Genomic DNA, 17,924 nt, shown 5'->3' with positions numbered 1-17,924 from the left:
TCTTGGTGCTTCCTTAACTTAGATCCAGAACTGTAGGATCTAAAATTGTACCAAAGTGTCCTTAGCCATATATAGAGGCAAACCTCTCCACATTTGTTTTTGGTAAAAATATAAACACAGTATGCATTCATAAGTCAGATGTGTTCTTTGAATAATTTATTTTCTGGTTCCTCATTCATTCACTTAATTACCTTTTAGGATTTAAGTTTATTTTTCTTTAAATGGTAAATATTATTTTCTTCTTATGGAGCCATTATCAAGTCATTAAAATATTTTTTAATTGTTGACACCATTACAGATGTCCCCCATTTTTCCACCCTTTGCCCCTTTCCATCTATCCCCCACCAAAGCCTTTACCCCATTGTTGTCTATGCCCATGGGCTGTGTATATATGCAGATACGTGATTTGGCTAATCTCTTCCAGGCCCTCCATGATGGTTAGTGATTGCACAGAGAAATAAAATGGCTGTAAAACTTTTTTTTTTTCAAAATGAATCTTTCAGGATATTTTATAAAATGGCTTTTAAAAATAAGTATTCTTTGACCTTCCACTGGAATAGGTTATTACTCACTATTTCCCTAAATTTCAGAAAAGGAGTTCTGGAAGTCACTCTATTCTTTAGGTAGATTAAAAATACTGACATTATTTTTCTTGAAATGCTGGGGAAAGAAGTGTAAAGAAATACTTGGGTTATATAACCAAGACATAATGAAAATATTTTTTCTCTTCTTTCTTCATTAATTCATTCATTAGACACTTAACTGAGTTTAAACTGTGTGATATATACTGTGCTAGGCAATCAGGACATGAATATAGACAAGACACTCTGCCCTCAAGGAACTTAAAGTTTAGGTGACATCCACCATATGTATAGGTGTGTGTGTGTATATATATATATATTCAAATATATATATATATGTATGTATGTATGTATATATATATATATATATTCAAATGTCACCAAATCCTAAATAATTTCTTACTTGAGATTTGGATCCCTCCCCTCAAATAATATGTTATTTGGATAGTTCAAAGAACCACTAGATTTTCTGACAGGTATTCATCATATTTCCTCCTACAAAGGAAATCTCTGGCATATGAAGAAAACATTATGTTGCCACCATTTTTAATGCCTGTATATTCCCTCCAATGATGTCTTATAGAAATCTTACGAAATGCTTCATGTCCTTAAATCCTTACTACTTTTTTTTTAAGATTTTACTTATTTATTTATCTTTAGAGGGGAAGGTGAGAGGGAGAGAAACATCAATGTAGGGTTGCCTTTCGTGCATCCCCTGCTGGGAGTTGACCTGCAGGGAACCGGCCTGCAACCCAGGCATATGCCCTGACTGGGAATCGAACCGCGATCCTCTGGTTTGCAGGCCTGCGCTTAATCCACTGAGCTACACCAGCCAGGGCTTCCTTACTACTTTTTAAAAAATGACATACTGTTTTTTTCCCTAGAGACTTAAATTTGATTACTAGTTCTTTTTAAAAATATTTTATTGATTATGCTATTACAGTTGTCCTAATTTGTCCTACTTTGCCCCCCTCTGCCCTCCTCCACCCAGCACCCACACCCCTTCAAGCAATGCCCACACCATTGTTCATGTCCGTGGGTCATGCAAATGAGCTCTTCAGTTGGCTACTCCATTTCCTATACTGTACTGTACATCCCCATGGCTATTTTACCAATTTGTACTTTTTTTCTTTTTTTAGATATATTTCTTTTTTAGCTTTTATTTATTTATTTTTAGAGGCAGAGGGAAGAGAAGAAGAGAAACATTGATGTGAGAGAGAAACATCGACTTGTTGCCTCCTGCATACCCCCAACTGGGGACCTGGTCCACAACCAAGGCACGTGCCCTGACTGGGAATCAAACCAGTGACCTTTCAGTTTGTAGGCCGATGCTTAACCCACTGAACCACACCAGCCAGGGCTAATTTAGTTCATTTATCTTGAATCTATTTTTCTTTCCCTCCTAGCAGTATATTGTTTTAATGGATCCCTGAAGAAACATCAGAGGGTCTCCAGATCTCACCGATATATAATATACATGTTAAGAGTTAGGGAGGGAGATGTATGACAAAACTGCTAATCCTGTGGGCTGAGGCTTTGAGTGAAATCCCTGGTGATCATCATTTGCTGTATGACCTTGGGATGTTTCGTAACTTACATAAGCTTCTGCCTTTTCCATTTTACTGCCTAGGTTTATTGCAGGGATCAATGACTATGCTATACATGTGTATACAATCAGTGTACTGTGTAGCAAAACAAGCACTCAATAAACATTCTTTTCTTAAAGTTTAGTAGTCCATTAGACTCAGACACAGCAGATCCTTGAATAATGTCATTTGGTTCAAAGTCATTATGTAATAATGCGTTTTCTTAAATTATATTTGATTGCTTACGTTATTACAGTTGTCCTAATTTTTTCCCCTTTGCCACCCTCAACCCAGTACTCCCCACTGTCAGGCAATCCCCACACTTTTGTTTATGTCCATTGGTCATGCATGTAAGTTCTTTGGCTACTCCATTTCCTACACTGTACTATACATCCCCGTGGCTATTCTGTAACTACCCATTTGTACTTAATCCCCTCACCTCTTCACCCATTCCACCACATCCTCCCTCCCATCTGGCAACCATCAAAACGCTCTCTATATCCACGATTTTGTCTGTTCTTACTGTTTGCTTAGTTTATTTTTTAGATTAAATTGTTGATATAGATAAGTCCTTTATACATTTAATATAATGATGGTTTGGTGATGATGAACTCTTTAGTTTGTTTTGGTCTGGGAAGCTCTGCGTCAGGCCTTCAATCCAATATCTTTGCTTTGTGGAGCAATCTTGGCTGTAGGTCTCTGCTTTTTATGACTTTGAATATTTCTTGTCAATCCCTTCTAGCCTGCAAAGTTTCTTTTGAAAAGCCAGCTGACAGTCTTATGGGAACTCCCCTGTAGATAACTAACTACTTTTAAGATTCTCTATCTTCAACCTTTAGCATTTTAATTATTATGTGTCTTAGTGTGGGCCTGTTTGCATCCATCTGGTTTGGGACTCTCTGTGCTTCCTGGACTTGCTTGTCTTTTTCCTTTGCCAAATCAAGGAAGTTTTCTTTCATTATTCTTTCAAGTATATCTCCAATTTCTTGCTCTTTCTCTTTTCCTTCTGGCACCCCTCTGATGGAAATGTTGGAACAGTTTTGGTTGTCCCAGAGGCTGCTTACACTATCTTCATTTTATTGGATTTTTTTCTTCTTGTTCTGATGGGTTGTTTTTTTTGCTTCCTTATGTATGTTCCAAGTCATTGATTTGATTCTCAGCTTCATCCACTCTACTGTTGTTTCCTTGTAAATGTTCTTTATTTCAGTTAGTGTATCCTTCATGGCTGACTAGATATTTTTTATGCTGTTGAGGTCTTCACTAAGTTCCTTGAGCATCCTTATGACCAGTACTTTGAACTCTGCATTTTCTCCATTTTGTTTCATTCTTTTTCTGGACTTTTGATCTCTTTCATTTGGACTATGTTTCTTTGTCTCCTCATTTTAGCAGCCTGCATGTGTTTTTTTTTCTTCTCTATGTAATAGGTAGAGCTGCTATGACTCCCTATCTTAGTATTGTGGCCTAATATAGCAGGTGGCCTGTAGAGTCCAGAGGCACAGCCTCTCCTGTCACTGAAGCTGGGTATGAGGTTCCAAATGGGCTGAGAACACCGTCCTCTTGTACTTGAGCCTTGGTTGCTGTTGGCAAATCAATGGGAGGGTTTTACCCAGGCCAGTCAGCTGCAAGGACTGGCTGTGACCACTGATCACCCATGGAGGGCAGAGGCAGGGTGGTGGTGCCCGATGTGGTCTGTAGCTGTCTGCTGGGTATGCAGGCTCTGGGACTTGCCAGGTGGTGCAGGCCAACATCAGCCCCCACCATTTTCTGCCCAGAGCCACCCAACATGAGGTGTACAAAGCAACCTGCAGATTGCTGCTACTTGTGCTGGGCTTAGAGGTTCCTAGGCAAAGCCAAGCTGTGAACCCTGGCTGGCTGCTGCTAGTCCTTGGCCTGGAGCCACTTAGCAAGAGGTATGGGGGCTAGGTACTTAGTGAGGCTGGCTATTGCTTGTTTGAGAGGATTTAGAAAGATGTGAAGCATGAGCCAAGACAAACCACTCATATGAAAAAGCCATTGTTAACAGCTTGGGTGGACTGGTGAGTCGGGTGGGGCAGGGTCTCAGAGGGTCTACAGGGTGGGGCAAGGGGGAAACAGCACCAGCCACATTGATGAATTCTCCCATATGGCACCTACCTGCTGTTTGTGTGGCTGTGTTGCGGGGAGGGTTCAGAAAAGGAACCATGACCTCTGCCTGCCTTTCTGCCTGGGAGAAAGCTGTCCCTCAGCTCTTACCCAGAAGCCAGACACTTCATTTCCTCTCTATGCCACTGGTGCTTTCATGATGCTACCTTGGTGCCGGAGCTCAGAGGTAGTGAGTCTTGAGTAGTTCTATGTGTGGGTCCTTTAAGAGGAACTGCTTGGGAATCCCGCAGTTTCTTCCACTGACTCAGTCCCTGCTGGTTTTTATATCCAGAATTTATGGGGACTTACCTACTTGGCACTGGAACCCTGGGCTGGAGCTCCTGGTGTGGAGCTTTGACTCCTCATTTCCACAATATCTCTCCTAAATTTCTACCCATCACATGTGGGTGTGGGGCTAGCTTGTTCCACATCTCCACTTCTCCCACCAGTGTGGGTGGATGTGTTTTAATTCCATAGTTGTTGGATTTCCCTTCATTTCAATATGTAACAGTCCTGATGGTTGTTCTATAGTTTAGTTTTAATTTTGATGTGGTTGTGTGAGGAGGTGAGCTGTGTTTACTTATGCCTCCAACTTGACCGGAAGTCTCGTTTCATTATAATGTTCATAAGGAAAAAATACCAATTCCAGGCTGGGGCCACTATCTGTTTGGCGTTTGCATGTTTTCCACATGTCTCTGAGGGTTCTCTGTGGACTCCTGTTTCCTTCCACATCTCAGAGTTCTGCACATTAGAAGATGTGTGTCTAAATTGTCCCAGTCTGAGTGAGTATTGGTGTGAGTGTAGGATGTTTTGCAATGGAAAGACATCCAGTGTGGGTTCCTACCTTGTACCATGAGCTTCAGGGACACATTCTGGCCACTTATAACTCTGAACTGGAATCATTGGGTTGGAAATCATTATCTCACGTGTTTTTTATTGATCTTTCTTAAATGTATGTAAAGCTGACATTTATTTCAGTGTTTGATATTATGTGTTTGGGTCTTTATTCAGAGGTTTGGTGATGTTTTTACAGCCAGATAGACAAATGCCGTAGGAACTTAACTCTTGTTTGTGTCAATTAGTGTATGGCAAAATTGGTTTCATTATGCATTGCTTTGCTTACAGTTGCAGTTTCCAAGAACCTATCAATGATGCTAAATGTGGACATACAAGTAAATTAGCAAATAAGTATATGACAGAATCCAAGTTATACTATTTCATTTAAAATGAGTGATTTCTGTTGTATTATGTTTAGGAAGAACATGTTCTTTTCCAACTTGAAGAAGAGATTGAAGCTTTAGAAGCTGCAATTGAATACAAGAATGAAAGTATCCGAAGTCGTCAGAATTCGCTCAGAGCTTCGTTTCAAAACCTCTCTCATAGCGAAGCAAATGTCTTGGAAAAACTAATTGGCTTGAATCCTATTGAGATCAGAGCTATCCTTTTCAGATATTTCAATAAGGTTAGTTTTTGGAGGGATGGAGGATTTTCTTCTCAATAAGGGCCATATATATATATGGCCTATATATCTCACATTTATTTAACATTTTTAAGGAAATTGAAAGCCTTAGGATTTGATGGTGTAACTTCAGATTTAAGCATGATTTTATAGTACTGCACGCTGTGAGCAGAAAGCTTTGTGGTTATCTAAATATATAGGTCTAACTTTGTGTGGTTCTTGAAGGGCCTTTTGTAAAAAGAGCTTTTTGAAATAGTGTTTAAAATAAAAGAATTTAAGCTAGATTTCTCAGTCACTACTTCCTGATATTTTCTAGATTTGGATATTGCTAATCAGCATTCATGAAAGATTAAGGGCCTCCAAGTTTGGGTTCCCTTTCCTTCATTGCTGTAGGATGGGGGTACATTTACTTTTTCATCATAACCTGTGAATTGATGTGGAAATGAAGTGATACATAACTGGCAAAGACAGTAATAAATTTTAGCATTAACCTGAATGTGCTTAATATTCATTAAAATATTTTATTTTTATACATATCTGACAATTTACTGATCCAGAGATGTTTCTTCCCATGGCGAACTATATCCATATTTCCTCTAACGTATTCTTTTATGATATATATTATGAAGTGGTAAACAAGTAGGTAACTTTTTTTCTCTGAAAAGTATATGCAGTATAAGGGAATATCAGATAATTAATGAACAGTAAAAACAAGTTTTAAAATAAAGTTCTAATTCTGTTAGACTAGTGAAATAAAGATGAAAAATTAATGGGAATGTCATACACAGCCCTCCTCCTGGAGAGTTCCTGTCAGTAGAAAGCTGCTGTTGTGGGTGAGAGTGTGTCCTGTGGCTGGGTGTGGCGGGCAGAGAAATGGCAGAGTACTGTCAGAAGTTCGGATATAGGTAACTCTTTTGTGGTGTTCTCAGATCAAGTGTTCTTAACCTAAAAGCATCCAAGCCAAAGTCAGTGGGTTTCTGGTCCTGAGAACCACTGGTAGGAATGAGTGTTTTTCTAAAAAAGTCATTATTAACAAGCTCTGTGACACGGTCAGTTTTACTTCATATCAATGCAAAGAATAGCCCATGGACTAAATGCACAATCTAAAACCAAACTCTGTATTTAGAGTTTAAAAAATTCTGTCACTTACCTGTCACATCCATTTTGGATTTAACATGGGGAATTATCTAGGAGTTACAAGAGTTCTTAGCTTCTGAATCCACTTACAAGAGAAACAGAATTATAGGATTTTAAATGTAAATTAGGGGATTATAAATGTCTAAGAAATGATGGAGGGGTGATTAGTAGAGCAACATTACGCTCAAATAAAATTACTACAAATTGAGAATCCTAACAAATTAAAAAGGCTGATAGGTTATTTTGTGGGTGTGTTACAAAGCATTTGCCTAATTATACCATGATGATTAAGGAAGTTTATCTTACAAAGCCTAACAAAAGTAGATTAATGTATTATATCAGGCTATCCGAGACACACTTAAGAAGTCAAAACATGTATTTGCTAGGTGGTTAATTTGCGAGAAGCAGAACGGAAACTACAGCTACAGAATAAAGAAATTAAAATGCAGATTCTGGAACGGGATAATGTGGTTCGTGAGCTGGAATCTGCACTGGAACATCTGAAATTGCAGTGTGACCGGAGACTGACCCTCCAGCAAAAGGAACATGAGCAGAAAATGCAGTTGCTGTTACATCACTTCCAAGGTACCTCCCCTGATGTCAGCTCTGTAGAGATGATGAGTAGGAGGGGGATTTGGGAAGGAAGATAGAACAGTATTTGATCACTTAAAAGTTCAACATGTATCAATAGTTAGTTACTACTTATACATGTTTTTGTGCTTTCTGTGTTTTGGTTAGCACATGTTGGCATTGCTGTCTTTGATGTAGGGTTATTCATGCTTGAAATGCCACCCCTTGCTCAGGTCCCCAGTGCCACACAAAAGAACTGCTTAAATCCTATTTGTTGTTGGTCTAGTGTTTATATAGGGATATGGGATGACTTGGCTTTGTGGTGTAGAGTTGAAAAGTTTCTATCTCCTAAGGATATAGTACCTTGATATTTAAATTACTTTCCCTTTATAAAATTAAGGTGATAGGCTCTGTCAGATTTCTAGTTATGTTTCTTGTTATAACTTTCAGTTGATTATAACTTTTATGCATTAAGGTTATAGCTTAGGTCAAAATTCACGTACCATTGATGGGCACATACCAGTTTACAGTAGTTCAACCATCAACTCTGGTGTGGAAAGAGCTGTCATAGCAGTCACTCCTCACATTATCTGGGCATATGGCTGGTACACAAACAGTTGCTATGGCAACAAAATCACTGCCAGGTGATACTGGTAATGCTTCAGTTCAGGCTGCTTAGCTGCTTAGTCTTGATTCTTGGGAATCTATAGCTGGAAATGAGTTAAAAGGGATCTGGAAAAAGCAACCTGAGGAAGCAGAAAATTACAAAATATATGAATTTGAGTGTTAAGGCAGTTTGCCTCTAAGTTAATTTTGTAATTAGTTAATTGGTATCTAGTTGCCTGATGATAGGATTTTCTTGACGGGATTCCATACATCGTACCATTCAAATGTGTTCTGCTTACCTTATTTCAGTTCTGTCTTAAGGCTCTAAAAGTGAGAGCCTTTAAAATTTATTTCTAAAACTGGGACAAGTTTTTCATAACAAAGTTGTAACTGAAAATGTTAAAAATTTATAAATTTTCTAACTTCAATTGAATATGGGATATAAAATTAAATTTATTTATTTGATGTCACTTATGGGGACTTTTATTTATGATGTTATTTACTTTGAACTATATTTTAGCAGAAGATGGGTTACTTACATAGGGTGTGGCAAAAGTAAGTTTACAGCTGTGAGTATGTGAAACAGTTTATTCTTTTATCTTATTTATTATTATTTTATTTTCCATATGAACAACTGCAAACCTACTTTTGCCCCACCCTGTAAATATACAAATGCACTTAGATAAAATTTTACACAACAGCCAATTATGACAAAAAAAATTACAAACCAGTAGGACCATTTTATAAATTTAGCAGTAGAAAAGAGTAGGTCTGAAAGTCTGTATTTTCTGAAGGTTACTGAGTTTTACTGGTTTTAGAAGATACCCCACTGGGGACATTTCTAGATATTTAAAAATATTAATTAGAAGTTTTAAGTTACTATATTGTAGCATAAACTGGAATTTGCCTTATGCTATTTTCTCCCCTTTTGTGGTGTTTTCCTTTGTAATTTTATCTTTCTAGGTTCTTTTAGCAGGGTTTTTTTTTATTGGGTGAGTTCTTTTGGGGGGGGTGTGTATTTTCTGGGCCTATAAACTTTAGGCTTGTGGCTTTTCATATACCCACTATTCCTGATTATACACTTTAAGATATTGATGCAGCTGATGGACAGAGTTCTAAATGTGAACTTTTTATAGAAAAAAATCCTTCTGTTGTTCTAAGGATAAATCTAGTTAGTAGCTACACAGACAGTGCATATAAATCATAAAAATGTGGTAGTTTGTAGGGGTTAGGGTAGAGAAATTGACTAAGGCATCAATCCTACTTTGAAAAATTTTACAAGCAGAAAAATCCAAATTGTAGATGAAAACAAATCCATTCAGGTGACAGGTACAATGGTAACATCCTTCTAACCCTTTAAATGTGGTCTGGGAGCTATGTTAGAACCTAATTTTTAACCATTTAAGCTGATTTTAAATGTAAATTTTTGTTTTCTAGAGCAAGAAGGGGAAGGCATTATGGAAACTTTAAAAACATATGAAGATAAAATCCAGCAGCTGGAAAAGGATCTTTATTTCTATAAGAAAACCAGCAGAGATCTTAAGAAGAAACTTAAGGAATTGCTAGGGGAAGCAATTCGGAGGCGACTAGTACCGTCAGAACGTAAGACATTTAGTGCTGCTTGTCATGCTGTTCCTCTAGCATTTGATGAAGTTGGTCTGATTTGTAGATTAGCTTTTCCCAATTGATTTGGTTATTTAGGATTGGATATGTACCTTCTGTCTGACTCTGTAAATAAAAATATTCTCCAGTCTATGTGTAAGATAGAAAGAACCAAAGAAAAGTGAAGGAATGAATAAGTGTGTGTGTGTGTGTGTGTGTGTGTGAAGGGAACTGCATGTATTGATTGCCTGCCATGTGCCATGGGCTTGTGTGTTCCCCGACTTAAAATAACCCTGTAATCCAAGATGGCTATTGCTTTCCTATTTTATAGTAAATTACGTCTTCTGATTATCACACAAAGATGTAAAATAAATAGAGAATAATAAAAGTAAAGGTAAAATAACAATAATATATGTATTTCTAAAATTAATCAGGTCTTTTTCATATCATGACCTGTGGAAACTCAAAAATATAATAAAACTCATAGTTGCAACAAAAGATGTTTTCTTGCACGATTGTCTGTAGAGATGCAGAAGTAGCACCTTCTAAATGAAATATTAAAACATGACAGAATACTTTGTAAAAGTGAAAAGTGCCATAATTAAAATACACTCTCTTTGAGCCCGCCAAAGAGGAATCAATATTTCTGAAAGAATATATTCTTTATAAAAGATTCACAGAAACTAGTATAAAGGATACATGGAGAACAACTAAGGGGGGTGGAAATGGGAGGGAGGTGGGGAGCACAGGGGGGTGGGCTGGGATGGGAGTGGGGGACGAAAGCTGTACTTGAACAATAATTAAATTAAAAAATATTAAAAATAAAGTAAAATAACTGAAATAGCATATCCTAATAAAGATGATATATATTATTTTAAAAAAAAGAATTAGCCTTCCTTTAGAGAAAACAGAAGACTTCCAATACTTTAAGTATGGCTTATGAAAATTTGATTTCACAACCTTTTAGAGCATAACTATTTTGTATCTGTGGAGAAAACTGCTTAAAGATGGATACAACAGAAGGCCAGTGAGAAATTATATATGCATGGGTAATGAAAAGTTTATATGTTGAATATATAATGCAAGCAGAATTAACATAGTTTTAAAATTTAAAACTCAGTAATATTTTAGAAAAGTAGTTCTAGCCCTGACTAGTGTAGCTCAGTGGACTGAGCACCGGCCTATACACTGAGAGGTCATGGGTTAGATTCCCAATCAGGGCACATGCCTGGGTTGCAGGCCATGTCCCCAGCTGGTCAATGTCTCTCCCTCTCTTTCTCCCTCCCTTACTATCTCTCTAAAATAAATAAATAAATAAAATCTTTAAAAAAAGGAAAGTAGTTCTAATGCTACCTTATGTTTATGATATTTACAATTTGCACGTATTTTCACAAGTAGTTCCATTTAAGCCTCAAACTCAAGGTAGGCCAATGTCTGCTAACCCTGTTTTTAGAGGAAGGACTTGAAATTTACAGAGGTCAAGTGACTCATAGAACAGTAATAGGAATGTGGTCTAAGGCCCTTCATTTTCTGACTCCTGATGCAGTATTCTAGGATAAATGTTGTCTTAAGACAGAGAAGTGATGCAGACATACAAATCTGGCCAAAGAGACTCAACTTTCTGATTCTCACTGTAGTGGTGCAGAGGTACTTCCTAATATAATTAAAACATTTACTTGAAAACTCCTTGCAGTATATAGCTGAACCTTTTATTTGAAACACCACCTACAAAATATTAAATGTAAAAAGATGTTCAGTAGGAAACAGAACAATAGGCATAAGGTCATTTTAGCTCAAGGCCACTTTAATATTTGAGATATCTGACATTAGATAGCTGGTGTTTAAATGGCCCATGTTTGTACTACCACATCTACTTGACATCTCTTAAAATGACCATGTGGTGTGGTGGAATACAGATTTAAGAACTTGGGTCCTCATCCTGCTTTTTAAAGAGACAAACACAAAAACCTCTTAGGTAAATAATCTTGGAGTTGTATAAAGTAATAATTACTCCTATCTGACCAACTTTCTTGGGAGAGCTAGTCTTGGTAATAATGTTGAAGATATTATTTCAGCTAGTTTGCTCTTCTACCTAGAAACATCTTAAATACTTTTTTGCTGTAAAAAGTGATATATAGTCATTATAGAAGAATTCTAAAATACATAAAAATAATCTCCCATAACTCTACCTAGAACTATTAACATTTAGTATAAATCTGGTATTTCCCCCATGCTTTAAAAAAATGCAGTTGGAATCATATTAGGGATATAGCTTGTATTATATCCTATCTCAAAATGTTACTCTAATATAATGACATTAAACAAGATTTGTCTGAATTATAAAATATGGCAATTTATAATTCTGAGTTGCCTAAAAAGTACTGTATGCTTAATAATCAATACCCTAGTTAATACATAACTCTCTTGTATTGAGTTCATTGGTTTTTGATAGCAGTCTTTTCATTGTCTGCCTACCAGGCTTATAGTTACCTTCTTTGATTATTTTTAGCATTTTCAAGGACATAAAAAGTAATCTTTTGACCAAAATACTATAGTTACTTCTTGGTCATGCCTTGTATAGTACATCTGTTTTGTAGCATATTTTGTGAGGATAAAACCAGTTTATATGGACACATAGTCTATGCACTTATTTAAGTGTTTAAATCCATATCCTTGTATCAATTCAAATTGATACAAGGATATGGATTTAAAACTCTGTGCGAGGAGTATTAGAGTCAGAAGATCTGGGTTGGAATCCTAATTTCTTATTTTTCTAGCTATGTGACCTTGGGCGAATTAATGTTTCTCTAATTTGTTCCCAAATGGTAAAATTCTAAAAGAGGGAAACTTTCTAAGAATCTAAGTGGGCTTGTGAGTGAGCTTCTCTAGTGAGCCCATCTGAGCTGTTCCACATACAGCACCGTGACCTGGGCATCAGGATTTTTAAAGGATTCCTGTTGATTCCACTGTGAAGCATACCCTGGGAGCCACTGTCTGGGGTCAGCTTTGTGAGAATCTGCTAGTTCTGTGTGAGGTTCTATGTCATTGCTAGTTCAGGGTTTTTTGTGAGAGAATTTTTAAAGCTAGAGAATAATTTAAACCAGGGGTCACAAACGACTAAACGTGCCTGCAGGAGCCAGGGAAGCCCAAGTGAGCAGTGGCGCCTGCAGCCGTTGTCTGGGTGGGCAGGGCAGCTCTGCTCCAGTTGCTGTTGCCAGGCAAAAACTATCAATTCTCTTTTTTTCCTAGAAATGTTGGAAATCTATATCTTTATATGAAACTGTATAATTTTAAAATTTGGGTCATGTATTATTTTTTAATTTTAATTTTATTGTATTTTTTTGTCATTACCCAAGGACATTTTTTTCATTGCTTTTTTTCATTGCTTTTCATTGCTTTGATGATTGATTTCCTCCTGTAAGTGTCCAGACCAGGGATCAAACCCACAACACAAGCATGAGCCCTGACTGGGAATTAAACCTGCAACCTTTTGGTTACAGGGCAACGGTCCAACCAACTGAGCCACACTGGCCAGGGCTGGCTCATATATTATTTTATATGCTAAGTAAAAACTGTCTGTGGGCCAGACTTGGCTTGGGAGCTGCCATTGTGCAACCTCTGTGTTTAAACTTGGTATTCATAGGACTAGAATGTACTAATCATGTGTCAGCATATGTTAAAGTTGGGATCTTTCATTATAATAGGTCTAATACCTATGTGGACTTCCCTTAAGCAAGTTTTTGTCTTTGCTATTAAATGATTCTATGATTTGAGGACCTCAAAGCTGTGTTCTAGCAGGGTATCCCCTACTGAGGACCTGTGCTCCCATCTCTGTTTTGATAGAACCCCAGAGTATATTCAGAGAGCGGAATACTCCTGTCATGCTAGGAGCACTAACCAAGACTATTTTCACACACGTAATGCCAAGGCCTGGAAGAGTCACTGGAAGGGGAGGGGCAGAGACGGTATTCTCCAATAATGGCTTTACTTAGCAAGGATTTGGATGTGGTCACCAATGGAAAGCTCAGTGGAGGGCAGGTGTGGAAGGGCACCAGGGAGGCCCAGTCAGTGCACTCCTGTGTTTCCAGGGAGTGCCAAAATCACTAGCAGACTATTTCTCAACTTTGTTCCAGGAGTGAAAAGTTCTCAGTTATTCATATGCAAGATGCCTCGAAGTAAAATAAGAATAATTCATACTCACATTTCTATTTGTCTAAGAAGTCATTTAACAAAAAAAAGCTGAAAGAATTTATATTGAGTAATAATAATATAATTATGTTAGGCTATCATGACTAAAATACCTGCTTTTGAGGAAATATTTAAATTTTTTTCTTTTTGGATTATTTTTAGATCATGATGCTGGTGATGGAGTCCTGAATACAGAAGAAGCAGGCACAGTTTCAGAAGAATTAAAATGGGCATCTAGAACTGAAAGTGTGAAATTAGGTGGAAGGGAAAGAGAATTAGACAGTTCGGTGAGCAGCTCAAGAACACAACCAAATCCTCAGAAGCTCTGGGAAGATGGCCCAGAATTACCTCTGATTTATAGCTCTTTAGCACCCACTAGTGGGCATTTGTTAAGCAATGAGGATAAAACAGAAATAGAGGAAAATCAGTTTCTAAAACCTCACAGTCAACTATCATCCCAAATTCAGCCAATGGGAAATGTGAGACAGCTCCATGGTGTCATGCCTGTAAAGCTGTGTCGAAAAGAGTTACGTCAGATTTCTGCCCTGGAACTATCATTACGACGGTCCAACCTTGGAGTCGGGGCTGGATCTATGACTGCTGATTCTATTGAAGTGGCTGGGAAACCTAGTGACTTAAAAATTTAGTAGTTACTAATAGAACTTTGAATTTAGTATATGTGTAAAATTCCTTTTTCTAACCTGTTAGTTAAAGCTTAAGCTTGCTAGCTCTTCCCTCAAGAAAAAGGAAGAAGAAGAGGAAGGAATCCCTATTCCCTTTGTGTAATATATATGTGTAATCTTCTATAGTATATTTGAGGAGTTTTAATTTGCTTTTTCATAATAACCAAATACACATTTTCCAATACTATAAAGTAATTGAACATTTAAATATTTTCACTTATAAATTTGTCTGAAATTCTCTTCCAGGCATATTTGAAGAACAAGACTAAGAGTGGAATAATAAACAAATATCCATCAAATGTATATTATAATATAAATGTATAGTATTATATAAGTATAATACAATAATTTTATAAGTTATTGTTGTTTTCAAATACAAGTATATTTTTATTATTTTAAAGAGATCCCATTTAGTATTGCTGATGTCAGAAGGAGAGCCACCTGCATGTGTATTGGCATAACTGAAAATCTTTGGCAAGATGCAGTCTGTGGCTAAGGCAACTAGAGGTCTGTGGATTAGGATTGATTTATGGTCCTCAGAGCCCACAGAGGTTGAATGACCAGTCTTGATTTTTTAAATACGGCCTCTGTTCTTTTTTGGAATTGTTTTTAGAATGTTATATTATTGTTTGCTAATATTATGAAATATAAGTTTTCATTTCTCTCCAGCCCTGTCTATTCAACATCTTTCTATGCTACTAAAAATTGGAGAAATGGGTGCAGTTCTATGGAACAAGGAAACAATAATAGAATAACACTACAGCATTCTAACATTTCAAGGAAAAGATAACCTGATCACTTGGCATGTACCTGTGAAGCTTGAAGTCTAGCCAGAGGATTTTTCTGTGCAAGCACAGGTAGGCTTTGAACACAGGCCAGACTACATCAGGGCTGTATATATGTAAGTGAAAAATTTTCTTCAAAACTTTTTTGGTCTAAACCTTATTATGTAATATAAACTTTGTTTGGAATTAAGAACTAAACATTGATTTGCCCAATGTAATATAGTTTGTACTTTTGCACCATATTTTTCAATCACAGAAAACATCCCCTTATAATGACCAGAGAGGTATTTTGTTAAGATTTTTTCACTTATGTTGTTTTTGTTACTTTTTGAAACTTTCACTTATAAAATAAAGTTGCTTCTTAAATTAATTAATGTTTGGGTGGCAAAACCACCCTTACTATGGACCTGCTCAGTTAGTCACCCATGTCCTCTAAGACTCCATTTTTTCTTATCTGATGTTGCTACTAGTTTTCCTTTTGTCCTTTTCTCTGTTGCTGTTGACCCTGACAGTCCTTCCTAAGACCCGAACTGTTGGAGTAGGATCTCTTGGTCCCATAGCTAAAAACCAGTTCCTATAGAAAAAGAAAACCAAACCAAAACAAACTCCTAAATTGGTGAGTAGTTTCGGTATCTCTTAAACATGGTACTGAAATTCATTTAAATTATGGGTTAAATAGACTTCTGTGGACTTACCTGGGGGCTGACCTGCAATTTATAACCTTGGCCCAATGAGAAACTGCTTCAAACAATGAATTTACAATGAATTAACAGGGATATTTGAAGTCAGATTCTGGTTTTAACTGAGTTTACCTTTTTTGCCTTTGGTTTGTATGATATATATTTAATGTATATCACACATAATGTGAATATAAATATATAATGGCCAAAGGCCAGTGCCTTAACAAAGCACAGCAATTATATATTTATTAATAAATACATATTTATTAAGTTCCCAACTGTAAATTTCTTATAAGATTAAGTAGTAATTTAGAAATGATTCATGTAAGAATGTATTCTAACACTGGAATTCTGCTTGTCCAAGAAATTGGCACATACTTGATTTACCTGTGGAAATACAAACACATTTTCTGAAATGTGTAAATGTGTTTATTTCCTGATAGACAACAAAATTTATATCCAACTAACAATGATTAGATTTATTAATGCAAATGTGAACTGACTTATAAATAACAGAGGTACAGTTTTTTCCTTCCAGTTAAACATGTGTCATTCATATACATATACAAATACACATAGTAATATCCTGAATAATATATCCTGGAAGTGAACTTCTTGTCATTCTAATTTACTTAGTCCCCTCACAAAGGAAAGAAAAAATTTTAAGGCATCTGCCCAAGGCAAGTAAAATGATTTTTTTACATATACTACTAATAAATTTTACTTTGTCTTTCTTTAAACCATTGGTCATTGTATGTGCCTTTTTGCATATATATAAAATGTTTATCATTTTCTTTTTTATTGTTGTTCATTATGGGTTTCCCCCACCTATACCTGAGCATTTGAAAGAAAATGTTTGCGTGTGAAAAGCACTAGTTCCTTCCCTAACTCCACAGTGTTATGGGTAAAGTGTTGGAGAGTTCTATAAGTACGGGAAACTGTGGGCAGTAAGAACATCAGCGCAGGTGCTTTTGTGCTTTAATGTTTATTTTCTTTTGCTAATGTTTTTTTTGTTGTTGTTGTTCCACAATTCCTCATATCTTCATGAACTCAGGCTTCAAGGAGTCAGCTAAAATACACATGGGCTTCAATAATGTGAACATGATTGGAACATTGTATTAGTCCAGGACAATAAAGTGATAAATCCTTACTTAAGGATGGGTGTCTTTTACGAAAAAATAAATAAAGGTATTACAGTAAGTCTCAGAATGAATTTCTAAGCAGTCAAATCCTTCGTGGGCGTTTGGTTCTATAGTCACAGATTCTCATGCACTGAATGCAAGTGTGACATGTTTTGCTCTTACAGTTACTTCCTTAGGCACATACTTGAGACTTTTTAAATCACTGGATTATCAATATTTGAACACTCAATGTGTACATTATCTATAAGCTCGTGTCCACAATTCCTCTCTCAACCTCACTGTAATTTTAAGAAATATTCATTATATACATTCTACAATTAAAGTTATTACAGGCTGCAGTTGCCTTCATTAGTACCAATAACATTCTTCTACATTTATAGTTCCCAAAATTGAAAATAAAGATGGAAATGAGATCCTTCTCCACAATAAATCTCTCAAATGCATTGGGTATGTTGTATTTTTTAGCTCATACGGGCAGTAGTGTTGAAAGGGTGGAGTGGTGGGAGACTGCCCTACAGGGAGGAGGGGCAGTCTCACTGTTGTTGTTTAGTTTGATCCTGAAAATAAAAAGCAGGCGACTTTTCCCAAGTTTTATCATTTTTAAATGCTCTGCCAACAATGTATTCCCTATCACCTGTGCAGGGGTGACTGCTTCCATCCCTTGCTCCCGGAACACAGAGCCATGGCACCATGTATTGGAATGGTGTTTGATTTTCATAATGACCTTCATATTGACCCCAAGAATACCACAACATGGAGTTAATTAAAACAAGAAAAATTACAG

General features: G+C 36.6%; 1 protein-coding gene across 3 annotated transcripts in view; it reads left to right on the top strand.

Moving 5' to 3' along the window:
- The window catches only part of KIF27 (kinesin family member 27), an 86,941-nt gene extending 69,747 nt beyond the window's left edge, over positions 1-17,194 (top strand). For 2 of the 3 annotated variants that reach the window (XM_037035917.1, XM_037035918.1), the window contains 4 exons: positions 5,544-5,750; positions 7,271-7,469; positions 9,498-9,662; positions 14,013-17,194. In XM_037035917.1, the coding sequence (XP_036891812.1) occupies positions 5,544-5,750; positions 7,271-7,469; positions 9,498-9,662; positions 14,013-14,497 (1,056 nt within the window). In that variant the 3' untranslated portion in view covers positions 14,498-17,194. The remainder of the gene's footprint in view (positions 1-5,543; positions 5,751-7,270; positions 7,470-9,497; positions 9,663-14,012) is intronic. The other variant, XR_005064975.1, reaches the window with a different exon arrangement.
- The last annotated feature ends 730 nt before the right edge of the window (positions 17,195-17,924 follow it).

The sequence above is a fragment of the Sturnira hondurensis genome, unplaced genomic scaffold (genome assembly GCF_014824575.4).
Source record: "Sturnira hondurensis isolate 20B ecotype Veracruz unplaced genomic scaffold, ASM1482457v3 Scaffold0022566, whole genome shotgun sequence".
Lineage (NCBI taxonomy): Eukaryota > Metazoa > Chordata > Mammalia > Chiroptera > Phyllostomidae > Sturnira > Sturnira hondurensis.
This window is presented reverse-complemented; position numbering and strand designations above follow the sequence as displayed.